Here is a 16,174-nt window from a genome sequence, read left to right as displayed (position 1 = left end):
CAAACATTCTGCTGGAGAATCAATGTCGCCTTCTTACTTGGATTTTTTCATGTACACCCAGTAAGCCAGGCCTATGATGATGGAGGCAACGAGGAGGCCGCACACGATGCCAACCACCATCCTGGTTTGACCGCCGTCATCCGAGTCACCTGCAATGAAGAGGAAACGGAATGAGACGAGCGGTAACAGAGGGACATCTGGGTGTAAAGCTCGGGGCCGAATGCACATGAACATGGGAAACAAAGAAAACTCATTATGTACAATCAAAGCAGCGATGAATGACACAGCCACACTTCATGAGATTATGACTCACTGAAGGTTTACAAACACATCCTCTATTACTTAAGATTATGACTCATTTCAGGATGCTGGTAGCTCCATTCCTCTAACTCCTCTAAAACTGTGTTAGTCTTAACAACACGTTGCTCAAGCATTGATTTCACATTAGTAAAAGCCAAAGCGGTGCTGAATATGAGTTAAAAGAGCCATTAAACAGCATTTATCTATTTATATCCCCATTGTCTTTCATCAAACACCCCCCACCTTTGCCCTAAAAGCAGGAAGATCACTACAACTTACCTCGTTTATCCATTCTCACCTCCTCAAATACTGAAATCAGATATAAAGTTATATTAACATCCAAAAATTAAAGAAATAAAATAAAGATAAATAAACAAGCTCAATGTCCAGACAATAGAATTACAAGACAGAAAATACTTTCTACGCTACTTCTATGCTACGGGCATACAAGTACTTCGGAGAGAGAATGGATTGAATCCAGCATCCCAACGCACACACACGAGGTGGAACGCTGCCCCAGACGCACAGGGATGAGTAAGCGAAGGATGATGGGGGACAGAGCCATTAAGTGCATGCGTCGATTACGTGTAGTATAAATGACAGCGATGAAGTGAGACATCAAAAAGGTGAATCCTCACTCAGCGGTGACTCAGAGGAGAACCACCACCGGTATAACAACAAATCAATCACACTTTGAAAAGAGCATTAATTACTCTGCTTGTCCCTGTCGGAAGTCACTGCGCCAAACTTTACCCAAAATGTAAAAGACGTGTGTTTGCTCTTCGGTACGAACCAGTATTCCAGCTTAACACCGTGTTTTTAAAGTATTAAATCTCAACGTTTCATCAAGTCAACATGCAGACAGAATGTTAGTGAGCAGGTTAAAGCAACAGATCTACAAGGACAGATTCATGAGTTAATATGCGTTAGAAACAGGTACAAAGGGGGAGAGAGAGAGAGAGAGAGAGAGAGAGAGAGAGAGAGAGAGAGAGAGAGAGAGAGAGAGAGAGAGAGAGAGAGAGAGAGAGAGAGAGGGGAGTTTACTTCCGCTGCGTACTTACAGGACGACACGTTTATGACCTTGGTGTCCTCGCCAAACATATTGAACACCGTACAGGAGACGGTCAGATTGGCGGTGGGCGCCACGGTGATCTTGTGTGTGACTTTTCCATTGACGAAGGGACTCTCGTCAAGCTGACAGAGGGAGAGAGAGAGAGAGAGAGAGGGACAGTGTGACACATCAGATGTGACGCCTTGATGCAAAACACCTGCCATGGCGTGGAACTCAATATCAGCCAAAATAAGGAGCGTTGGTTGGCTGCCACTAGGGGGCAGTGCTGCATTTATATATGACTGAACGACACAAAGCCATATACAGTGCCAGCCCCGGGGACATATAGACACATGAATCTCAGAGGAAACTCCCCCCCACACACACACACGCACACAAAGAAGAACTGCCAACACCCTTTCCACATCCATGGAGACGGTGCAAGTGTGTGTGTGTGTGTGTGTGTGTGTGTGTGTGTGTGTGTGTGTGTGCGCACTCATCACCAAGCAGGATTCTCTTTTAACAGGCTTTAAAAAAGGGAAAGAAAAGATACATTTGAATGACGTGCCATTGCTCTTAAAAGCGCCGTCCTTCGGTAAAGAGTTCCTCGCACCTTTGGAGTAAATTAATTAATCACTTTGATGTTCCCTGTGTATTCAGAGGCAAAAAAAATAAGACTTCTTTGGGGCCTGCCCACACAGACACACACACACAAACGCAGACACACGCCGTGCCATTGTGCAGCTCTGCTATCAGTGAGCCCACAGGTGCACACAAAATACCATTTCTTGTGTCTTTGCGACAGTCTAGCGCAAAATGCAAAATACTAAATACACACTTTAGAGATATTGAGCGTAACCGGTGAGAAGCGCCGAGACCAGATAAGTGTGAAAATACGACGGCTGGGGAGGAAAAGGGCAGCGGTGTCAAACGTGACGGGGAACCTTTCACTCACTCTGCCGTGCAAAAAAGCAAAGCGCCAAGTGCCTCACTTGCGAAGACATCGTCGACAAATTCTTGGCGGTTTCCTCACAGAGGTCGATAACAGGAGCCTTTACAACAACAGCACCATCCTGCTTCGTCACACCTTCTCATCTCCGCTCACACTAACCTGATGTTATTCATGGGTTTTGTCGAGGAGAAAGGCGACGCTTGTATTGCTGTTGATTGTAAAGAAACACTCGATGCCGCTTCCACACGGGGAAAGCCGACGTGACGGAGCAAAAGACTGAGCCACGAGGAAAAGTAAATACAAACAATGATTTCTTCTAGAGCCACCTAACCTCCTACATGCCAACAGATACCACTGAGGATGAATCTTGTCCCACACATTCAACTCTACAACACGCCGAATAAAACAGCTCATTGTGAAATAGTTAACGGCCTTGTGGAAACAGCTTAGATTATTAGTATTCAGTATCGTTACTTGGACACCTTTGGGAACCCTTTCCCCTGCATTAAATGACCTGCCAGCGTTCGCAGCTCTCAGTGCTCTCGCTTTTTGATTTTTGGAGGCAATATGAAACATTTGTTTGCAGTTGGACCACAGATCCAAAACACCACTTTCCTGTATTCATCCATCCATCGGGCGGCGGAAGCTTGTGGTCGCACATAATCTATCAGGTGTGGACGATAAAACAACATCACCCAGGAAAAGAAGTGGAATTATGGCTTTAAGCAAGTTTGACTTTGTAAAGAGGCAGTTATTCATGAGACATATTCTATCCATCATGCGTTTACAGAGATTACAGTGACGTGAAACCTCAACAGTCAAGCCAAGTTTCCAGCGTCTCAATCTGCTAACAAAACCATTCCATTGTGCCTTTTTGGTGAGTTTTCCCATTTCTACCTGCAATAAGAGTTAATACTCCTGGAAAAACAGTATAAAGCCGGCTTAGACTCTGTGTGTGTGTGCATACCAAGGTGCCATTGATGCTCCAGGAGACCTTGGGCTTAGGGGAACCTTCAGCCTCGCAGACCAAGACTTTGTTTTGCCCATCTTTGCCGAGGTGTTTGGACAGCTGCCTGATGACCGGCGCACCTTGAACAGGACGCAGACACGTCACACACTGATCCGTCACAGTTCACCTGCATTTCATTCAAAGGACTCATTAAAGGTGATGACCGATTGAACTCTTTTATGGATCCATACCTTCGACGATGAGCTCAAAAGAGGCTTTTTGGCTGAGAGGGCCCATTGCCACCACACACTCATACAGGCCAGAGTCAGAGTAGGTCAGCTTGTTGAACGTCGGCTCTTTGTCCAGTTTCACATTATTCTAATTAAACGAAAAGCACATCAGCGGTATAAATAACAGGCGCACATCTTATTAATTGAATTGTCTCTGTTTTACGGTGATTGCTCTCACCCTTGTCCAGGTGACCTTTGCATCTCCAGAGGCATCAATCTTCAAACTGGGAGCCAAGGCCTCCTCGGCATTCTTTGAGATATTCCCAGAGGGGCTCAAATTGATATCCAGGTCTGTGAGAGGAGAATAGAGGAGAAAAATGGTTGGGAGACGTGACAGGGGTCAAGACACTCCTGTTGTTAACCGCACAACCCCGTATTTCACCCACGGCACCCCTGCAGATGCACCTTCTTAAGGGCGCTGCTGCTGACACAAGACTTCCATCAAAAAGCAGGAAAAGACAGCGGAGAGGCTGCGACTTTCCTCTCCGTGAAAAAGGCTCTCACACCAACAAATACAAACAAATATGATGAAAAAATGACAAAGCGATGATAATGAAACTGTGTAGCATCCTACATCAAATTCACTTTTATAATTTACTGATATCCTGCGAAATATCGTCACGGTAAAAAGGCGACTGAGATGATTGGTTCTCTTACAGTTGACGGTGAGGTTCTTGGAAGATTCCATCGGGCCATCCTCCATAAGTGAGCACTTGTATTCACCGGAGGAGTTGCGTGTGACATCTGTGATGGTGTAGGTATCGGCGTCCTTCACTTTGACCACATCTCCCTTCAAAGACACACAGCAGAGTGACAATTTCACCGTCAAAGTCAGGCAGAGACTTGGTTTAGAACGCATTATCCAAGAGAAATGTTCAAGTCTGATGCAAGGATGCATCAAGAATGGAAGAATGGATGAGTGGATGGTGTTTTGTGTGTATGTGTGTGTGTACCTTAGGCATGTGGAAGAAGAAGCTGGTAGGAGCTGGGTTTCCATCGGCCACGCATCGCAGAGTCACATTGTCGCCTTCTACCAGAGGGCCCTGGTCGATGACCTGCAGCACGATGTTCTCTGTGGGGTCTGTGGAGTCACAAAAACAGAAGACGGGCGGAGCGTGAATCATCAGGAGGCCCAGCAGATGAGTGAAAGGACAGCAGAGGCCCACTGAGTGTGAACGCTGCGGCGGTCCACAGAGACCACAGAGAGCGAACTTTGTGTTACTCACTGCCTACTTCAAATGAAGAGGAGGAGACGACCCGGACTCTTAGAGTCCTGAGGCACTCGACCAGACAACCTTCTCGGACACTGATGTTGCTGATCCATTTGAGAAAAATAGTCCTCATTTCTTTTTAAAGAAAAGTATCCCAGTGACAGAAAGTTCTGCTTTAAAGGCAACGACGAGCATTATACATGAATATTTTATGCGGCGTTGGCAGTAAATCCCACCACAGGGCCATCCACTATTCATTCTTCAATTGTCACATTTCGAACGGGGCAATATTTTTGACCGTCTTGGCTGGAAGGACACAAATTAAGAGAAAGCGTGAATAAATCTATTCATTGATGAGAAGAGGTGAAAGGAGTTTGAGTAAATGGTTTTTTGGGAGGAACAAGAATTTCACATTTGAAAGATTTTTACCTCAGCGAGGCCACAGTCATCTCACAATACATGTACAAGCTGAATACAGCATGTAGTGACGCTGATCAGCAGCGTGGCAGTACCTTGTACTAACAACGCCATAGGATCCGGGCTCGTATTTTTGAGACGATCATTATTTGAAGGCGTGTCTGTTGTCGTAACTGACTTGCTGTTATGTTGTGTTACTGTTCACTCTTTCAGGCTTTTTGAATTTAGTCTGAGAGGTGGTTTGTGCAATAAAAATGGCTTGCAGTTACACACACAACACATGTACTTCATTTGTGTATCAGACCCACATATGAACATAACGAACACTGCAGTTACCACCATGCATTTCTGCTCATGAATCCCTTTCGGCGGCGAAATGTATCTAGTAATGTAGCTAAGAAATAAGTCGTCAGCTGGTGTATTCCTCTCTAATCAATACGTAATTTAGTTAATAAATATTCTATTCTACACTAGTGCAGCGAAAGTACTGCAACTTTAACACTAAAGCTTGGAATATATAACACCATAGCTGTTCCATAACAGTTTAAAAGGCATCAAACATCAAAAAGTTTGAAATCCCTTTGGCTGCTGTGTTCTTCCCCATTTTGTCTTATTGCAATCGTTAATAAAACAACATAAATCTATTTCAAATGTGAGACTGGATATTATCTTTTATCTGTATATAAATATGCACAAAAAAGGCTTTCATCCGTCAGCCGTTTCATCCTTCATCTCCTCCTGAGGTTAGCAATGTTTGGATTCAGTATTCAGGAAGCATGCAGGCAGGATTTACTGCTGGAGGAACGCCACGGTGCGGCTCATGTATTTGGCAGGATCTGCTGAGTGTGCGTCTACTCACAGGTGATGGTAAAGGTCATGGGCACGGTCTCCAGCTCGGCGCCCGCGGTGTGCTGAGCGCTGCAGGTGAACTGGGCATCTGTGTCTTCCTTCCCGGCCGCGTACTCCAGCGTGGAGGAAGTGGTTGAAAGGCCAGTGACGGGGTCGACTTGTACGGAGGCAAGGATGGTAATCCCTGGATAGGAAACAAACAACTCTTGACTACCAAACAACGGTGTAATGGCCAAAACATTGGATTCGAGCTGTCCGCGAGAGCAGAATAAATAACGGCTGCGGCGGAAAAAAACACAAGCAGCCGAGTCATAGAGAAAACAGGAAACCCCTTTGGGCGCATCTGACAATCAGAAAATTAGCATAAAAGGTAATTTCTTTGTTGTTTGGCACTTGGTAAATTATGCCACAGCATTAAGAAATACAAACCTTCCCCATCAGCCGCCAGAGGTTGATCGTTCTTTAACCACGTGATGGTTGCGGCCGGGTTGGCGTCTTGCGCAACGCATTTCCCCAGCTGCGGAACAAATAAGGAAATGTCAGAAAGACTGCAAGACAAAATATTGAAAACATGAAAATATCCATCATATTAATTCAGACTAAACCAGGGATCTTATTAAGGGACCAAATATCCAAATAAATAAATACAAAATGTGTCCTTTTAAGTGCCTCGGCAGCATGTAAGGACTGAGAAGCCTCCAAGCATTAGACCATGAAATGCCCAAAGCATTTCTAAAGCCTCTCAGATCCTCTGGGTCTTTTAATTGCAGCAGGGAGGGATTCTGCTGTTTACTAATTCATGAGAATCACTTCAAAGAACTCATTACTCCGGCAGCACTAGCAATGCCTCCAGATATTTCAGCTGAAGTGATGGATTTCCCCCTGATGGTTTTACGGCTTAAAATAATGTAGGTACAAGCAATGCTTATGGTAAAAAACATCCCACCTTGGTTCGCTTGCCAATCTCCAGTTCCACCGCTTTGTCGGATATCTGCAACGCTGCCGGCACCTCTGCAACACACAGGGGGAAGGAGACCTCATGAAACGCTGTGTAAATGTGCGACTTTAATGCCACTACGTGTTGCTCAAGTCAGTCACTGTAAACAAAGTGAGTGAGTGAGTGATCAAAAAGGTTTACTCTCGACTTTAACTCTATTTACCCTGAGACTGGTGTTGTGTGTGCGAGCGGCGTTTCTCGCTGTCAAACTTTATGTCAACCTGGAGAGTTACGTACTGCAGTGAATCCGTCGTGATCGCCTGAAGCACAAATCATCTTTGATCTGTACACTTAAAGCTTTCCCATTTCACTCAACGGCGTGAACAAGAATGGAGAACATTGAAACTTCCGCCATCGCTCACACTCGTAACGTTTGTTTAGACACATGCTGAACCTTTAATTAAACTCCATCTAAGGCAATAAAGTTTTTTTTTTTCTCCAAACATTGCATGATTAGATAGATAGAAATCTGACGTAAGATTAGTCCAAGTGACGTACCAAGATGATGTGATTGCAGATTGATTTATTCAGTTGTGTAAATGTTAGAATCCCCCCACCTATTCCTCAAAGGGCCAATATGAAACGTGTTTTTAACCTAAAAGTTGATTACTGCCTACATTACCGCACCCACAATTTCCATGGATACTGCATCCTACACACGTGTCGTTAATCGCAAAGGACGTGGACAGATGAATGCTTGAAACAGTTGTATGGTTGGTGTGGGTTCAGGTTTGCACTCACTGTGGATCAGCACGTTCACTGGGTACTCTTGTATGTCTACGCCGGACACGACCATGCAGGTGAAGGTCCTCTCGTCTTTTAATGCGGCCTCAGACAGCATCAGACTGGAGTTGTCGGCCAGGCTCACGCGGCTCTTGTATTCGTCGCTGATGATGTTTAACGCCTCTCTTTGTTTGACCAGCAGGTCTCCTGCAACTCCATCTCCTTTGTCCTGCAGAACAAAGCAGAGTGCACTTGTTGTTACACGTCTGTCACATGCAGCCCCGTCTCCCAGTTCACATGAAAGCATGCAGAGTCATATGGGGGGACAGATGCACGCTCTACTGCACAGCATACGCACTCAGACTGGGCGTGGCTCAGACATGATAAGTGGGTGTCAGACAGACTTCACCATTTTGAATCTATTGACCTCCACTTTGACTTACATATTTCCATTTAGTCATGAACACATCTTCTGGTTTGAACGCTCCTTTGTTGCAGGGTATCTCCAGTGTTTCTCCATAGCGGCCGATAATCGTCTCCACACCACTGGCTGAGAGAGAGAAAGCAAAAATATGTTCCAAAAGTTATTTTTAGCACAAATAATCTGGTCCGGTCGAACACAGCAGGAGGGCTTTGCCTGAAAAATCCATTATTATTATTATACAGTCTGCCTGAAAGTTTATTTTTCCTGCCCATATTGGACTGGCACTTATCAATACCACTTAGACTCCGATAGAATCGCACAGAAGCAGCTGTGTTCAGAGACTGTGCCTGGTTTTACAGCACCCCTGCATAAACCACAGTCCTGCCCTAAATTTCATTCAAAACATCGCCATGGAGACAAAGTGCTGGGGGGGGGGGGGGGGGGGTCGGTGGGGGGTCGGGTTGGAGGAGGGCGCTGGCCGAAGTGTCTCAATGGGTTGTGATGAACAGCTAGAGCTAGAGGACTGCAGGGAAGAAGAGGTTGCCATGGTCCGACTGAAAATGAGGTGTTGCTCAGGTCTTTCTAAGGCCAGAATCCACATCTCAGACCTCTCGGGGCTCGGCTGAGGCATAAAGGCTGAATGTGAATGACACAGCTGAAGCCAAAAAATCTCCAGTGGGAGTGGGTGGGAAACAGTGACCAATCTTTATTCTACACTTAAGTGGAAAATAGCGTTCATGTATTTATAAAGCAAACCAGTGAAGATTGATGCTTTGTAATCGAAGCTGAATGAAATAACTTCTCTGTGCTGATTTCTTCCACCAAATCCAAGAAAATAAAATGTTTAGGACTCAGTTCCAGATAAAAATGTCTCCATAAAATTAAGATTTTTGTAGTCTACATAAACAGCTATAAACTATAACGGCTCTGCTGCCTTGGAAGACAAACAGTTTGAGTTCTTTTGGAAAGTGCAGATGAAGTTCTCCTCAGAGACGAGCAGTTTATTTGCTTTGCTATCTGCGTGCAACTAATTTGAATCCTGTTTGAATGAAAGTAAATACTTTCACTATGGTTACCATCGTCTGCAGCAGCTCGGAGTAACAAAAAGCACCCTGCGGGCGAATTTGTACAATAGAATTTCAGAGGTGCTGGGATCCACAAATATCAAGATACACTTTCAGTCTCAGTCTGTTCCCACTGCTTAAAACACCAACTGTCCATTTCGCATGAGGACAGTCAATTTAAAGTTGCACTACAAGATGAAACACGTTGCCTGAAATCAACAAATTCAACAGTCAGTGACGCTCTCGTTAATCTCAGGTGAACGAGTTCACACCACATCACTCGTCACTGGAGTTGCTGTGCTGTCAGGTGGTGAAGCATCACCAATTCTGAGGCGAGGCTGACATGCAGGCGACAAATGCAGACAAACCACATGGAAACTAGCAGGTCTCATTACGGCGCCTGCACAACAACACCTTTTCTTACCATTTACCTTTCCTTTAAAAAAGAATATCTCCTTTACAACTGGTATTACAACTTGATGAACTAAACTTGTTAGCGTGGGTGTAAGTGTGTTCGTGCACAAATTCAAATCATAATGCAAATCAAACGATACTTCCGACCTGCATTATGGTACGATCCTGTTGGGCACGTGTATTTGTGTTTGCTGGCAGGTGGCAGCCTCCAACGCTGAGCTGTAAGTGAGCTTTTATTCTAGATTTTAATTCAATTTTTCTACAGACAACCAGGCATTATGAACAATAGATCTGCCTGGCATTGTGACGATGACACTCGTCTAGCATCAAAATTAGATATTTTGCGATAACAACAACTGCCACTGGTTTCCCAGGATAATGAGGTAGATTTTGAAGACATAAAACTAAAATCTTCAGTTTTGTCTGCTTCTAGGGTTCCAGCTCGACTCGTTGGGATTATTGACCGTTAGCAGACATTTCCAAGACTTTTTCAAAGTGTCACAATGCCCCCAAACATTTCCAGGCCTGGGGAGAAGATATTTCCAAAGACTACAACTAGATTTTCCCAGTCATAGAGACCTTGAATGCCACATTTTCTGATGTAGAAGAAAAAAATCATTAGAAAAATGTCCTGGGTCGACTCTAATCACATTTTAATAGGCTCCTCCCTGGGCCATGCCTCGGCCCTCAATTGAGTTTTGTTGAAATCACTTCAATCAATCAAACAGGAAACGTTGTTGTTGGATGTAAATATGATTTGGTCCACTTCATGATTAGCTGTTCTGTTTCTTTCTTTTGAAGTACTTTGCTTCCATGGCTCCTAATGTTTTTACTTCCTGCCTTTGTGGCCTGTAGCCTCACTTTAATAGCCACAATCCAACTCAGCAGTGGACCTGAGTGCACACCACATTACTTCCTGAACACCACCAGAAAGCCACTTTCAGGCATTTACACAGTATAGCAGGCAGACAGACAGACAGACAGACAATGACGGTGTACATTAATGTTCATTCAGCCAAGATGAGATGGCATCTGTTCCAACAAAGCAGATTAAACTGGGTTTATTTCTGATTCAGCAGCACGTCTCAATCATAATAAGCGAGACAGGTGTGTTTCTAAACCACAGACAGGAAACTAAATCTATACAAGAAAACAAAAAGTAAACTGCGCTGATGACTGTAATCAGCCGTTGGTCTTCAGTCTGAGAAGCAAAAGCAGTCCGGGGAAAAGCAAAAGGCGACACCGATTCCAGACCGCAGTGACGCGACGGCACCTCGCCTACGGAGGAACACAACCCCTGCATTCAAATCAGACTGGGCGACATTTGACGGTGACAGCATGGGACAAAACAAACTTCTCTGCATTTCAGCGGCAGACAGTTTCCACAAGGATTCCAACCCAGAAACAGAGGCTGAGCTGTCTGCCGCTTGTCAGCCGCCGCACAACTTAACTGCTTCCCTGCACGTCTTCCTCCACTCTTGCCATTTGACGCATCTGGAAATCTTTCCCTCTTATGTTACAAAGTGGACAAATGGCGAGAGGAAGCAAAGAGACGTGTCGATGTGCCTCATTTTGATTTCTCTCAGTAGAAAGAAAAAAACATCACTCCCTTCAGTCTCAACTTCAGGCATCTGTGCCTTCACTCTTATGTGCTCTGCATGACTATTGCAGTTTTCCCCCCTGAAGCATAACAATTTTAAGCAAATGTTCCAATTATCAATGACTGCTCCGTGAAGCGTCATATTTGATTGGCAAGTGACTCAAACACAGTGGATGATATTCACTTTATTTACTGTATTTCGAATAAAATGCAGCAAAGCTTTCTGCTGGACTATGAATGTGTGTGTGTGTGTGTGTGTGTGTGTGTGTGTGTGTGTGTGCCTGTCCGTCTTGATTTAGCCAATTTTCAGATCTACCTGAAATGGTAATACAGACTGCTGGTGTGAGCCGAGCGTGCTGATGTAGCCGACCGGCAGCCCTGTTTTGTCTTTCTGATGTGGACCTAATGAAACCGACTCGCGCGCTTCAACGTGGCTCCGGTCTGATGCGCAGGTTTCTCGGTCCTGCCAGAGAAGATTGCCTGGCTGGAAAGGAAAATGAAGATGTGCGAAATCTATTAAGTGGAGGGAATTAATGAGCTCGCTGTGTGGCAAAACGTGGGCCTTTCTGCAAACCTCAGAAATAGGCGACACTGCCAATCACATCTGGCTCCTGAGCCTCACTCCGGGTGGACCTGTCAGTGCCCATATACTCCAAACATGTTTTCCTGGTGTTGGGACTCAAACTCCTGCATATTCTGCTTGGTTCAATCAAAGAGAGTGCCGGCACCAATGCCTAGCTATACTCCAGCTTCACTGCAGGCGCGGCGGCGTAGGAAAGGTTATCGCTTCTCCTGTATAATCGACCCTTTACATTTCATATTCAAACGGGCATTTTGGAATATTTAAGTAAAGCTGCATTCCGCCACTCGGAGAACTTTGAAAGATTGTGTATTGAGGGACTTATCTCTCCAGATTACACAGTTACACAATGACAACTAATCGCGCGCAAGACAAAGCTCCCGCTGCTAATGGAGATAAGGTAATCCTCTGCAAACAAAAGCAGGTGAGCGGCGTGTTGCTCGCCCACGTATAGGGGCTTTGTTTAGTGGTCCTCCTGTGCAGCAGATGTTGCATGAGCGACGTAGTGCGACTCCTCTGGCAAACCTCCACCAATACAGTGGAAACAAGCGCGGGCAAAAGCGAGGCCATTTGCTAAATACCGTGGCGACGCCCCAAAGCTGCAAAGCCGGCGCCAGAAATCAACGCGAATGAAAGTAGACGATGCATTCAAAGGAAAACCGTCACGATTTGTGTCTCTACAACGCACAGGAGCTGCAGTATCGATATTGGGGCTGGTCTATGATCCAGTCAACAAAGGGCCACTCAAAGCCGTCCGCAGGTCATGGTTGATTCTGAACTGGCCTGCAGAAGTTGCGCAAGTTGCAAACGCTCTCACACAGTAGAGAAAGAAATGAACTAATGCTAATAATAGAATAAATGAGAGACAAGAGAGTGACAGCGAGAGGAGGCAGCACCACAGGAAACACTTTCAAGTTCCTGATTAAGGTGCCTCCATCCCCGAGCAGAGAGAGTTGACAGCCACTCCGATATAAGCTCACCAGGGAAATCATCTACCTCCCTCCACCACTCTATGCAACCCAGCTTTGCTACCTGACGCCCCCCTTCTTTTTGTGTGTGTCTGGGTGTGGGTGTGTGCGTAGTCGTGCATCTTCCCGATACAAAAAACACCAAGAGAGGTATTATTTCAGGGCCGTGAGCTGAATGGAGATCCCACAGCACACTACCACAAAGGCTCAATCGCTACGGCTTGCGTCAGAATTCCTCGGCAGGTGGGTAGACGGATGGAACTGCTTCGACTGGATCAATAGTGCTTGGAGGAAAAAAGAAGAGAACTCAGGAGCGAGAAATCAAAGAAGCCCGAACCCTCCGCCGTGTCGTTACGCATTTGCGTCCTTGTCGATTCTTGAATAATTTAGCAAGGACGGGATTTTGATTAGCCTCATCAAGTATCTGGAATCAGAAGACATAAGTGATTTCATGAGCGCAACAGAAAAACAAGAGGACTCGGCTGCTTCCTGCTGCTGTGATATACTGCAGGACAGCAGGAGGTAGAATTACAGGAAATTGAACATTTTTCTCTTAGTGTTGCTCAGTCTGGATCCCCCTTAAAGCATCCCTGGAGCTTTTTTGCAACATAGGCACTATATGAACCCCGAGCCCCTATGTTATTCAGTATGATAGGGACATTTCAATGTTGGTACACTATCAGTTTACTGTTAGTAGTTCTTCGGGTTTTTTCCGCACACGGTGCAAAAACGGGAATTGACTCTGTATGATGTCTCAAGATTGAACATATAAAGATGATTGAATGCTTACTTTTATAATTCAAAGGAAAACATTCTCCTCGTATTTAAAGTGTCATCTTCAAATGTTGTCACAAGTTATTGCGTCTATTTTTCAGATGTGAAAACAAATTCTTTTTCAGCCCGAAAAACGTCTTAGTGCAGTCTGTAATTTTCTCATCAGAAAGAGGGAGAATAAACCAGAACGCAGCTTTGGAACAAAGAAAGCGAGACGTGATTGACCATCCGCCAGCGTGCCCGAGTTAAACACAACAGTGACGCAAATTAGGAGGCAAACTGGTGTCAAGCTCCGTTCATTTAAACTAACTAGTTCTTTTACTTTCAGTGGGAGATTGCGTTGCGTAGCGTCGCGACAAGCCTTACGTTAGCATTAAGGGGTATTGCGTTAGCGCTTTGCCAGGTTTCGGAATTAACCGCACTTGTTTCCCGTAGGGATACGTTTTGCGGTGGAGCCACATCATGACAGTGTCAGCCTGTGCCTCTTCAGGGAAAAGGGCTATAATCAGCTCACTGATGGAGAAGTGACACGCACTTGCACAACACCCCTCTCACACAAGGCTCTATAACCCCCCCCCACCCCCTGCGCAGCCTCTACCATGGAAACACTGTTCTGAACGTCAACACTGTGTACTGTAATCATTTTATAAGCTTTTCACCCGCAAATGTAATTGCCTTTCGGTTTCTTTAAAGCAGAAAAATAAGGACATCGGCTTTTATTTTCGGCTGAACTGACAAGCGGTCAAGACAGCAGCACAACGCTGTGTTTTAGACGTCTAATGGAGAGAGGTGAAACGCGACACGCTCGGAGCAAAAATGCTCATCAGGCTGTCTGCCATGAAAGGAGCCACTAAATATCCTTCTATTTTGTTCCTGTGCCACAATCGAAGGCTCATCTTCTCCCCTGTCGTACCAGGCCAGCAACACTTTGGAACCCAAGTCCAATTTAAACAACATATGTCTGTAACTTTCTATGAAATGACCATTTGTAGATTGTCTTGTAAACTAAGGGGTTATTAGATAACCTAAGGGTTCCGCAAATCTCTCTGACAAATATTTTGAGTTTTCTGTAGAAACTCGAACGCACAATGACCACAGTGAGCAGTTCAGATGGGGTTGAAACGACTAATACGACGAATGATTCGATGAGATGCTTTGCGTAATAATTATATTAACCCACCGTCTCATGGAAAACTAATCCTGCACGAATACGTCTTAAATCTTATAGTAGTGAAACCGAAACCGTGCGACTTTCGTGAGCCATTCTCGGCCATTTCCCTCCACTGATGATGTAACACGAGATTCTACACAATGGGATAATAACAGGCTATGGACTAAACACAGACCACTACCAACCACCCTGTGACACAAGTAAAAACCATCTTTTTCTCTGTAGGTTGGTGCCCAATTTCAGGGCATCCATAAGACCCCATACCACCGCCAAGGCAGAAGAAGCCTGAAGAGGAAATAACTATATTAAACCTTTCTTTTTATGGCTCTTTTTGTGTTTGCACTGTTTGCATTATCTAATATGTTTCTGCCCCATCTGTTCCTGTCTGAGCGTATATTGCATCTGCATCCTCTGACCAAATTGCAGGAATTGATAATCAATAATCTTGGGTGGAATATTGTTTGTTTGCATGTACTTCTAAGTAGACAGAGCGGGTTGTGTGAAACTGACAGCACAGGCTCTTATACGTGTACAATCACACATGGTTCCAAGCCTAATTGTATATTGTAGACAAGACATTTAAGGACTTTGCTGAATGTCCTAATTGTGCTCTTCATCTGGCTTCCTCAAGGCAGACAAGTGTATTTGGGAAGATGTTGATGTGAAAAGAATATCTAGTACCATTGCTGGACGGAATGCTGAGGGATTTGTACTTTTCTCGACAGTTTCTGCGCACTCAATCAATATTGTTTTGTTTCTAATAAGTAAACTGTCTCTGTGGATTCTTATCTACAAGTTACAGCTTAATCACAAGTCTGGCACATTTATTAGGTTTACAAAGGAAGACAAGGCTGCTGTGTTGTCTGACATTAATAAAACTGAATTGATCCATAACCAGGCAATGAAAAAATATTGGAAGGGAAAATTCATTTCAGGAAACGGCCAATAGATTTTCATACTTCTATGTACAATAGAGACATACTTGTTTGGTAAAATAACTTTCACAGTGATCTTTCAACATTCAAATTACTAAAATCCCATTGTTTATCGTTACGCAGATGACAAGAATGTGAAATAAAATGTTATCAATATTAATATACTCAAGCTTCATGTTTAAATGTCATATCACCAAAAAACAAATATCTGAGTCGCGCAAAACTTTGGACGGAAACTTAATCTGGACGTGTCGTTTATTCATGTTCAACCTGTGCAGATGGCAGAGGCCTCAAAGTGTGTGCGTCATCAAGGTTTAATTATTGACTTTATCTGTTCTGGCAGAGACCAGACAACCTTTACAGACTATAATATAAATAAATAAAACACATCGCCCGTACTGAGCGGAGTCAAACCTGTCAGCTCAGGGCAAAGCCAGCTTGTAGTCTCTTTCAAAGAAGAATAAACCTGGGATAGAGCTTCACGTAGAGATGGCACAGTATTATT

The 16,174-nt window shown here is 44.5% G+C and overlaps 1 protein-coding gene across 2 annotated transcripts in view; it reads right to left on the bottom strand.

The window, feature by feature from the left end:
- The window catches only part of LOC142995431 (CD166 antigen homolog), a 34,011-nt gene that overhangs the window by 2,337 nt on the left and 15,500 nt on the right, over positions 1-16,174 (bottom strand). The window contains exons 2-14 of one of the 2 annotated variants that reach the window (XM_076146495.1): positions 8,183-8,289; positions 7,758-7,968; positions 6,966-7,030; positions 6,449-6,536; positions 6,030-6,203; positions 4,496-4,623; positions 4,200-4,332; positions 3,721-3,833; positions 3,504-3,630; positions 3,271-3,392; positions 1,362-1,494; positions 580-609; positions 38-149 (exon numbers count right to left, since the gene is read on the bottom strand). In XM_076146495.1, coding sequence (XP_076002610.1) covers positions 38-149; positions 580-609; positions 1,362-1,494; positions 3,271-3,392; positions 3,504-3,630; positions 3,721-3,833; positions 4,200-4,332; positions 4,496-4,623; positions 6,030-6,203; positions 6,449-6,536; positions 6,966-7,030; positions 7,758-7,968; positions 8,183-8,289 — 1,543 coding nt within the window. The remainder of the gene's footprint in view (positions 1-37; positions 150-579; positions 610-1,361; positions 1,495-3,270; positions 3,393-3,503; positions 3,631-3,720; positions 3,834-4,199; positions 4,333-4,495; positions 4,624-6,029; positions 6,204-6,448; positions 6,537-6,965; positions 7,031-7,757; positions 7,969-8,182; positions 8,290-16,174) is intronic. The other variant, XM_076146496.1, reaches the window with a different exon arrangement.

Source organism: Genypterus blacodes, unplaced genomic scaffold, assembly GCF_046128005.1.
Source record: "Genypterus blacodes isolate CSIRO-AG114 ecotype Tasmania unplaced genomic scaffold, CSIRO-AGI_Gbla_v1 ptg000032l_1, whole genome shotgun sequence".
Classification (NCBI taxonomy): domain Eukaryota; kingdom Metazoa; phylum Chordata; class Actinopteri; order Ophidiiformes; family Ophidiidae; genus Genypterus; species Genypterus blacodes.
The sequence above is the reverse complement of the archived record's forward strand: the minus strand, read 5'-3'. Positions and strand labels throughout refer to the sequence as shown.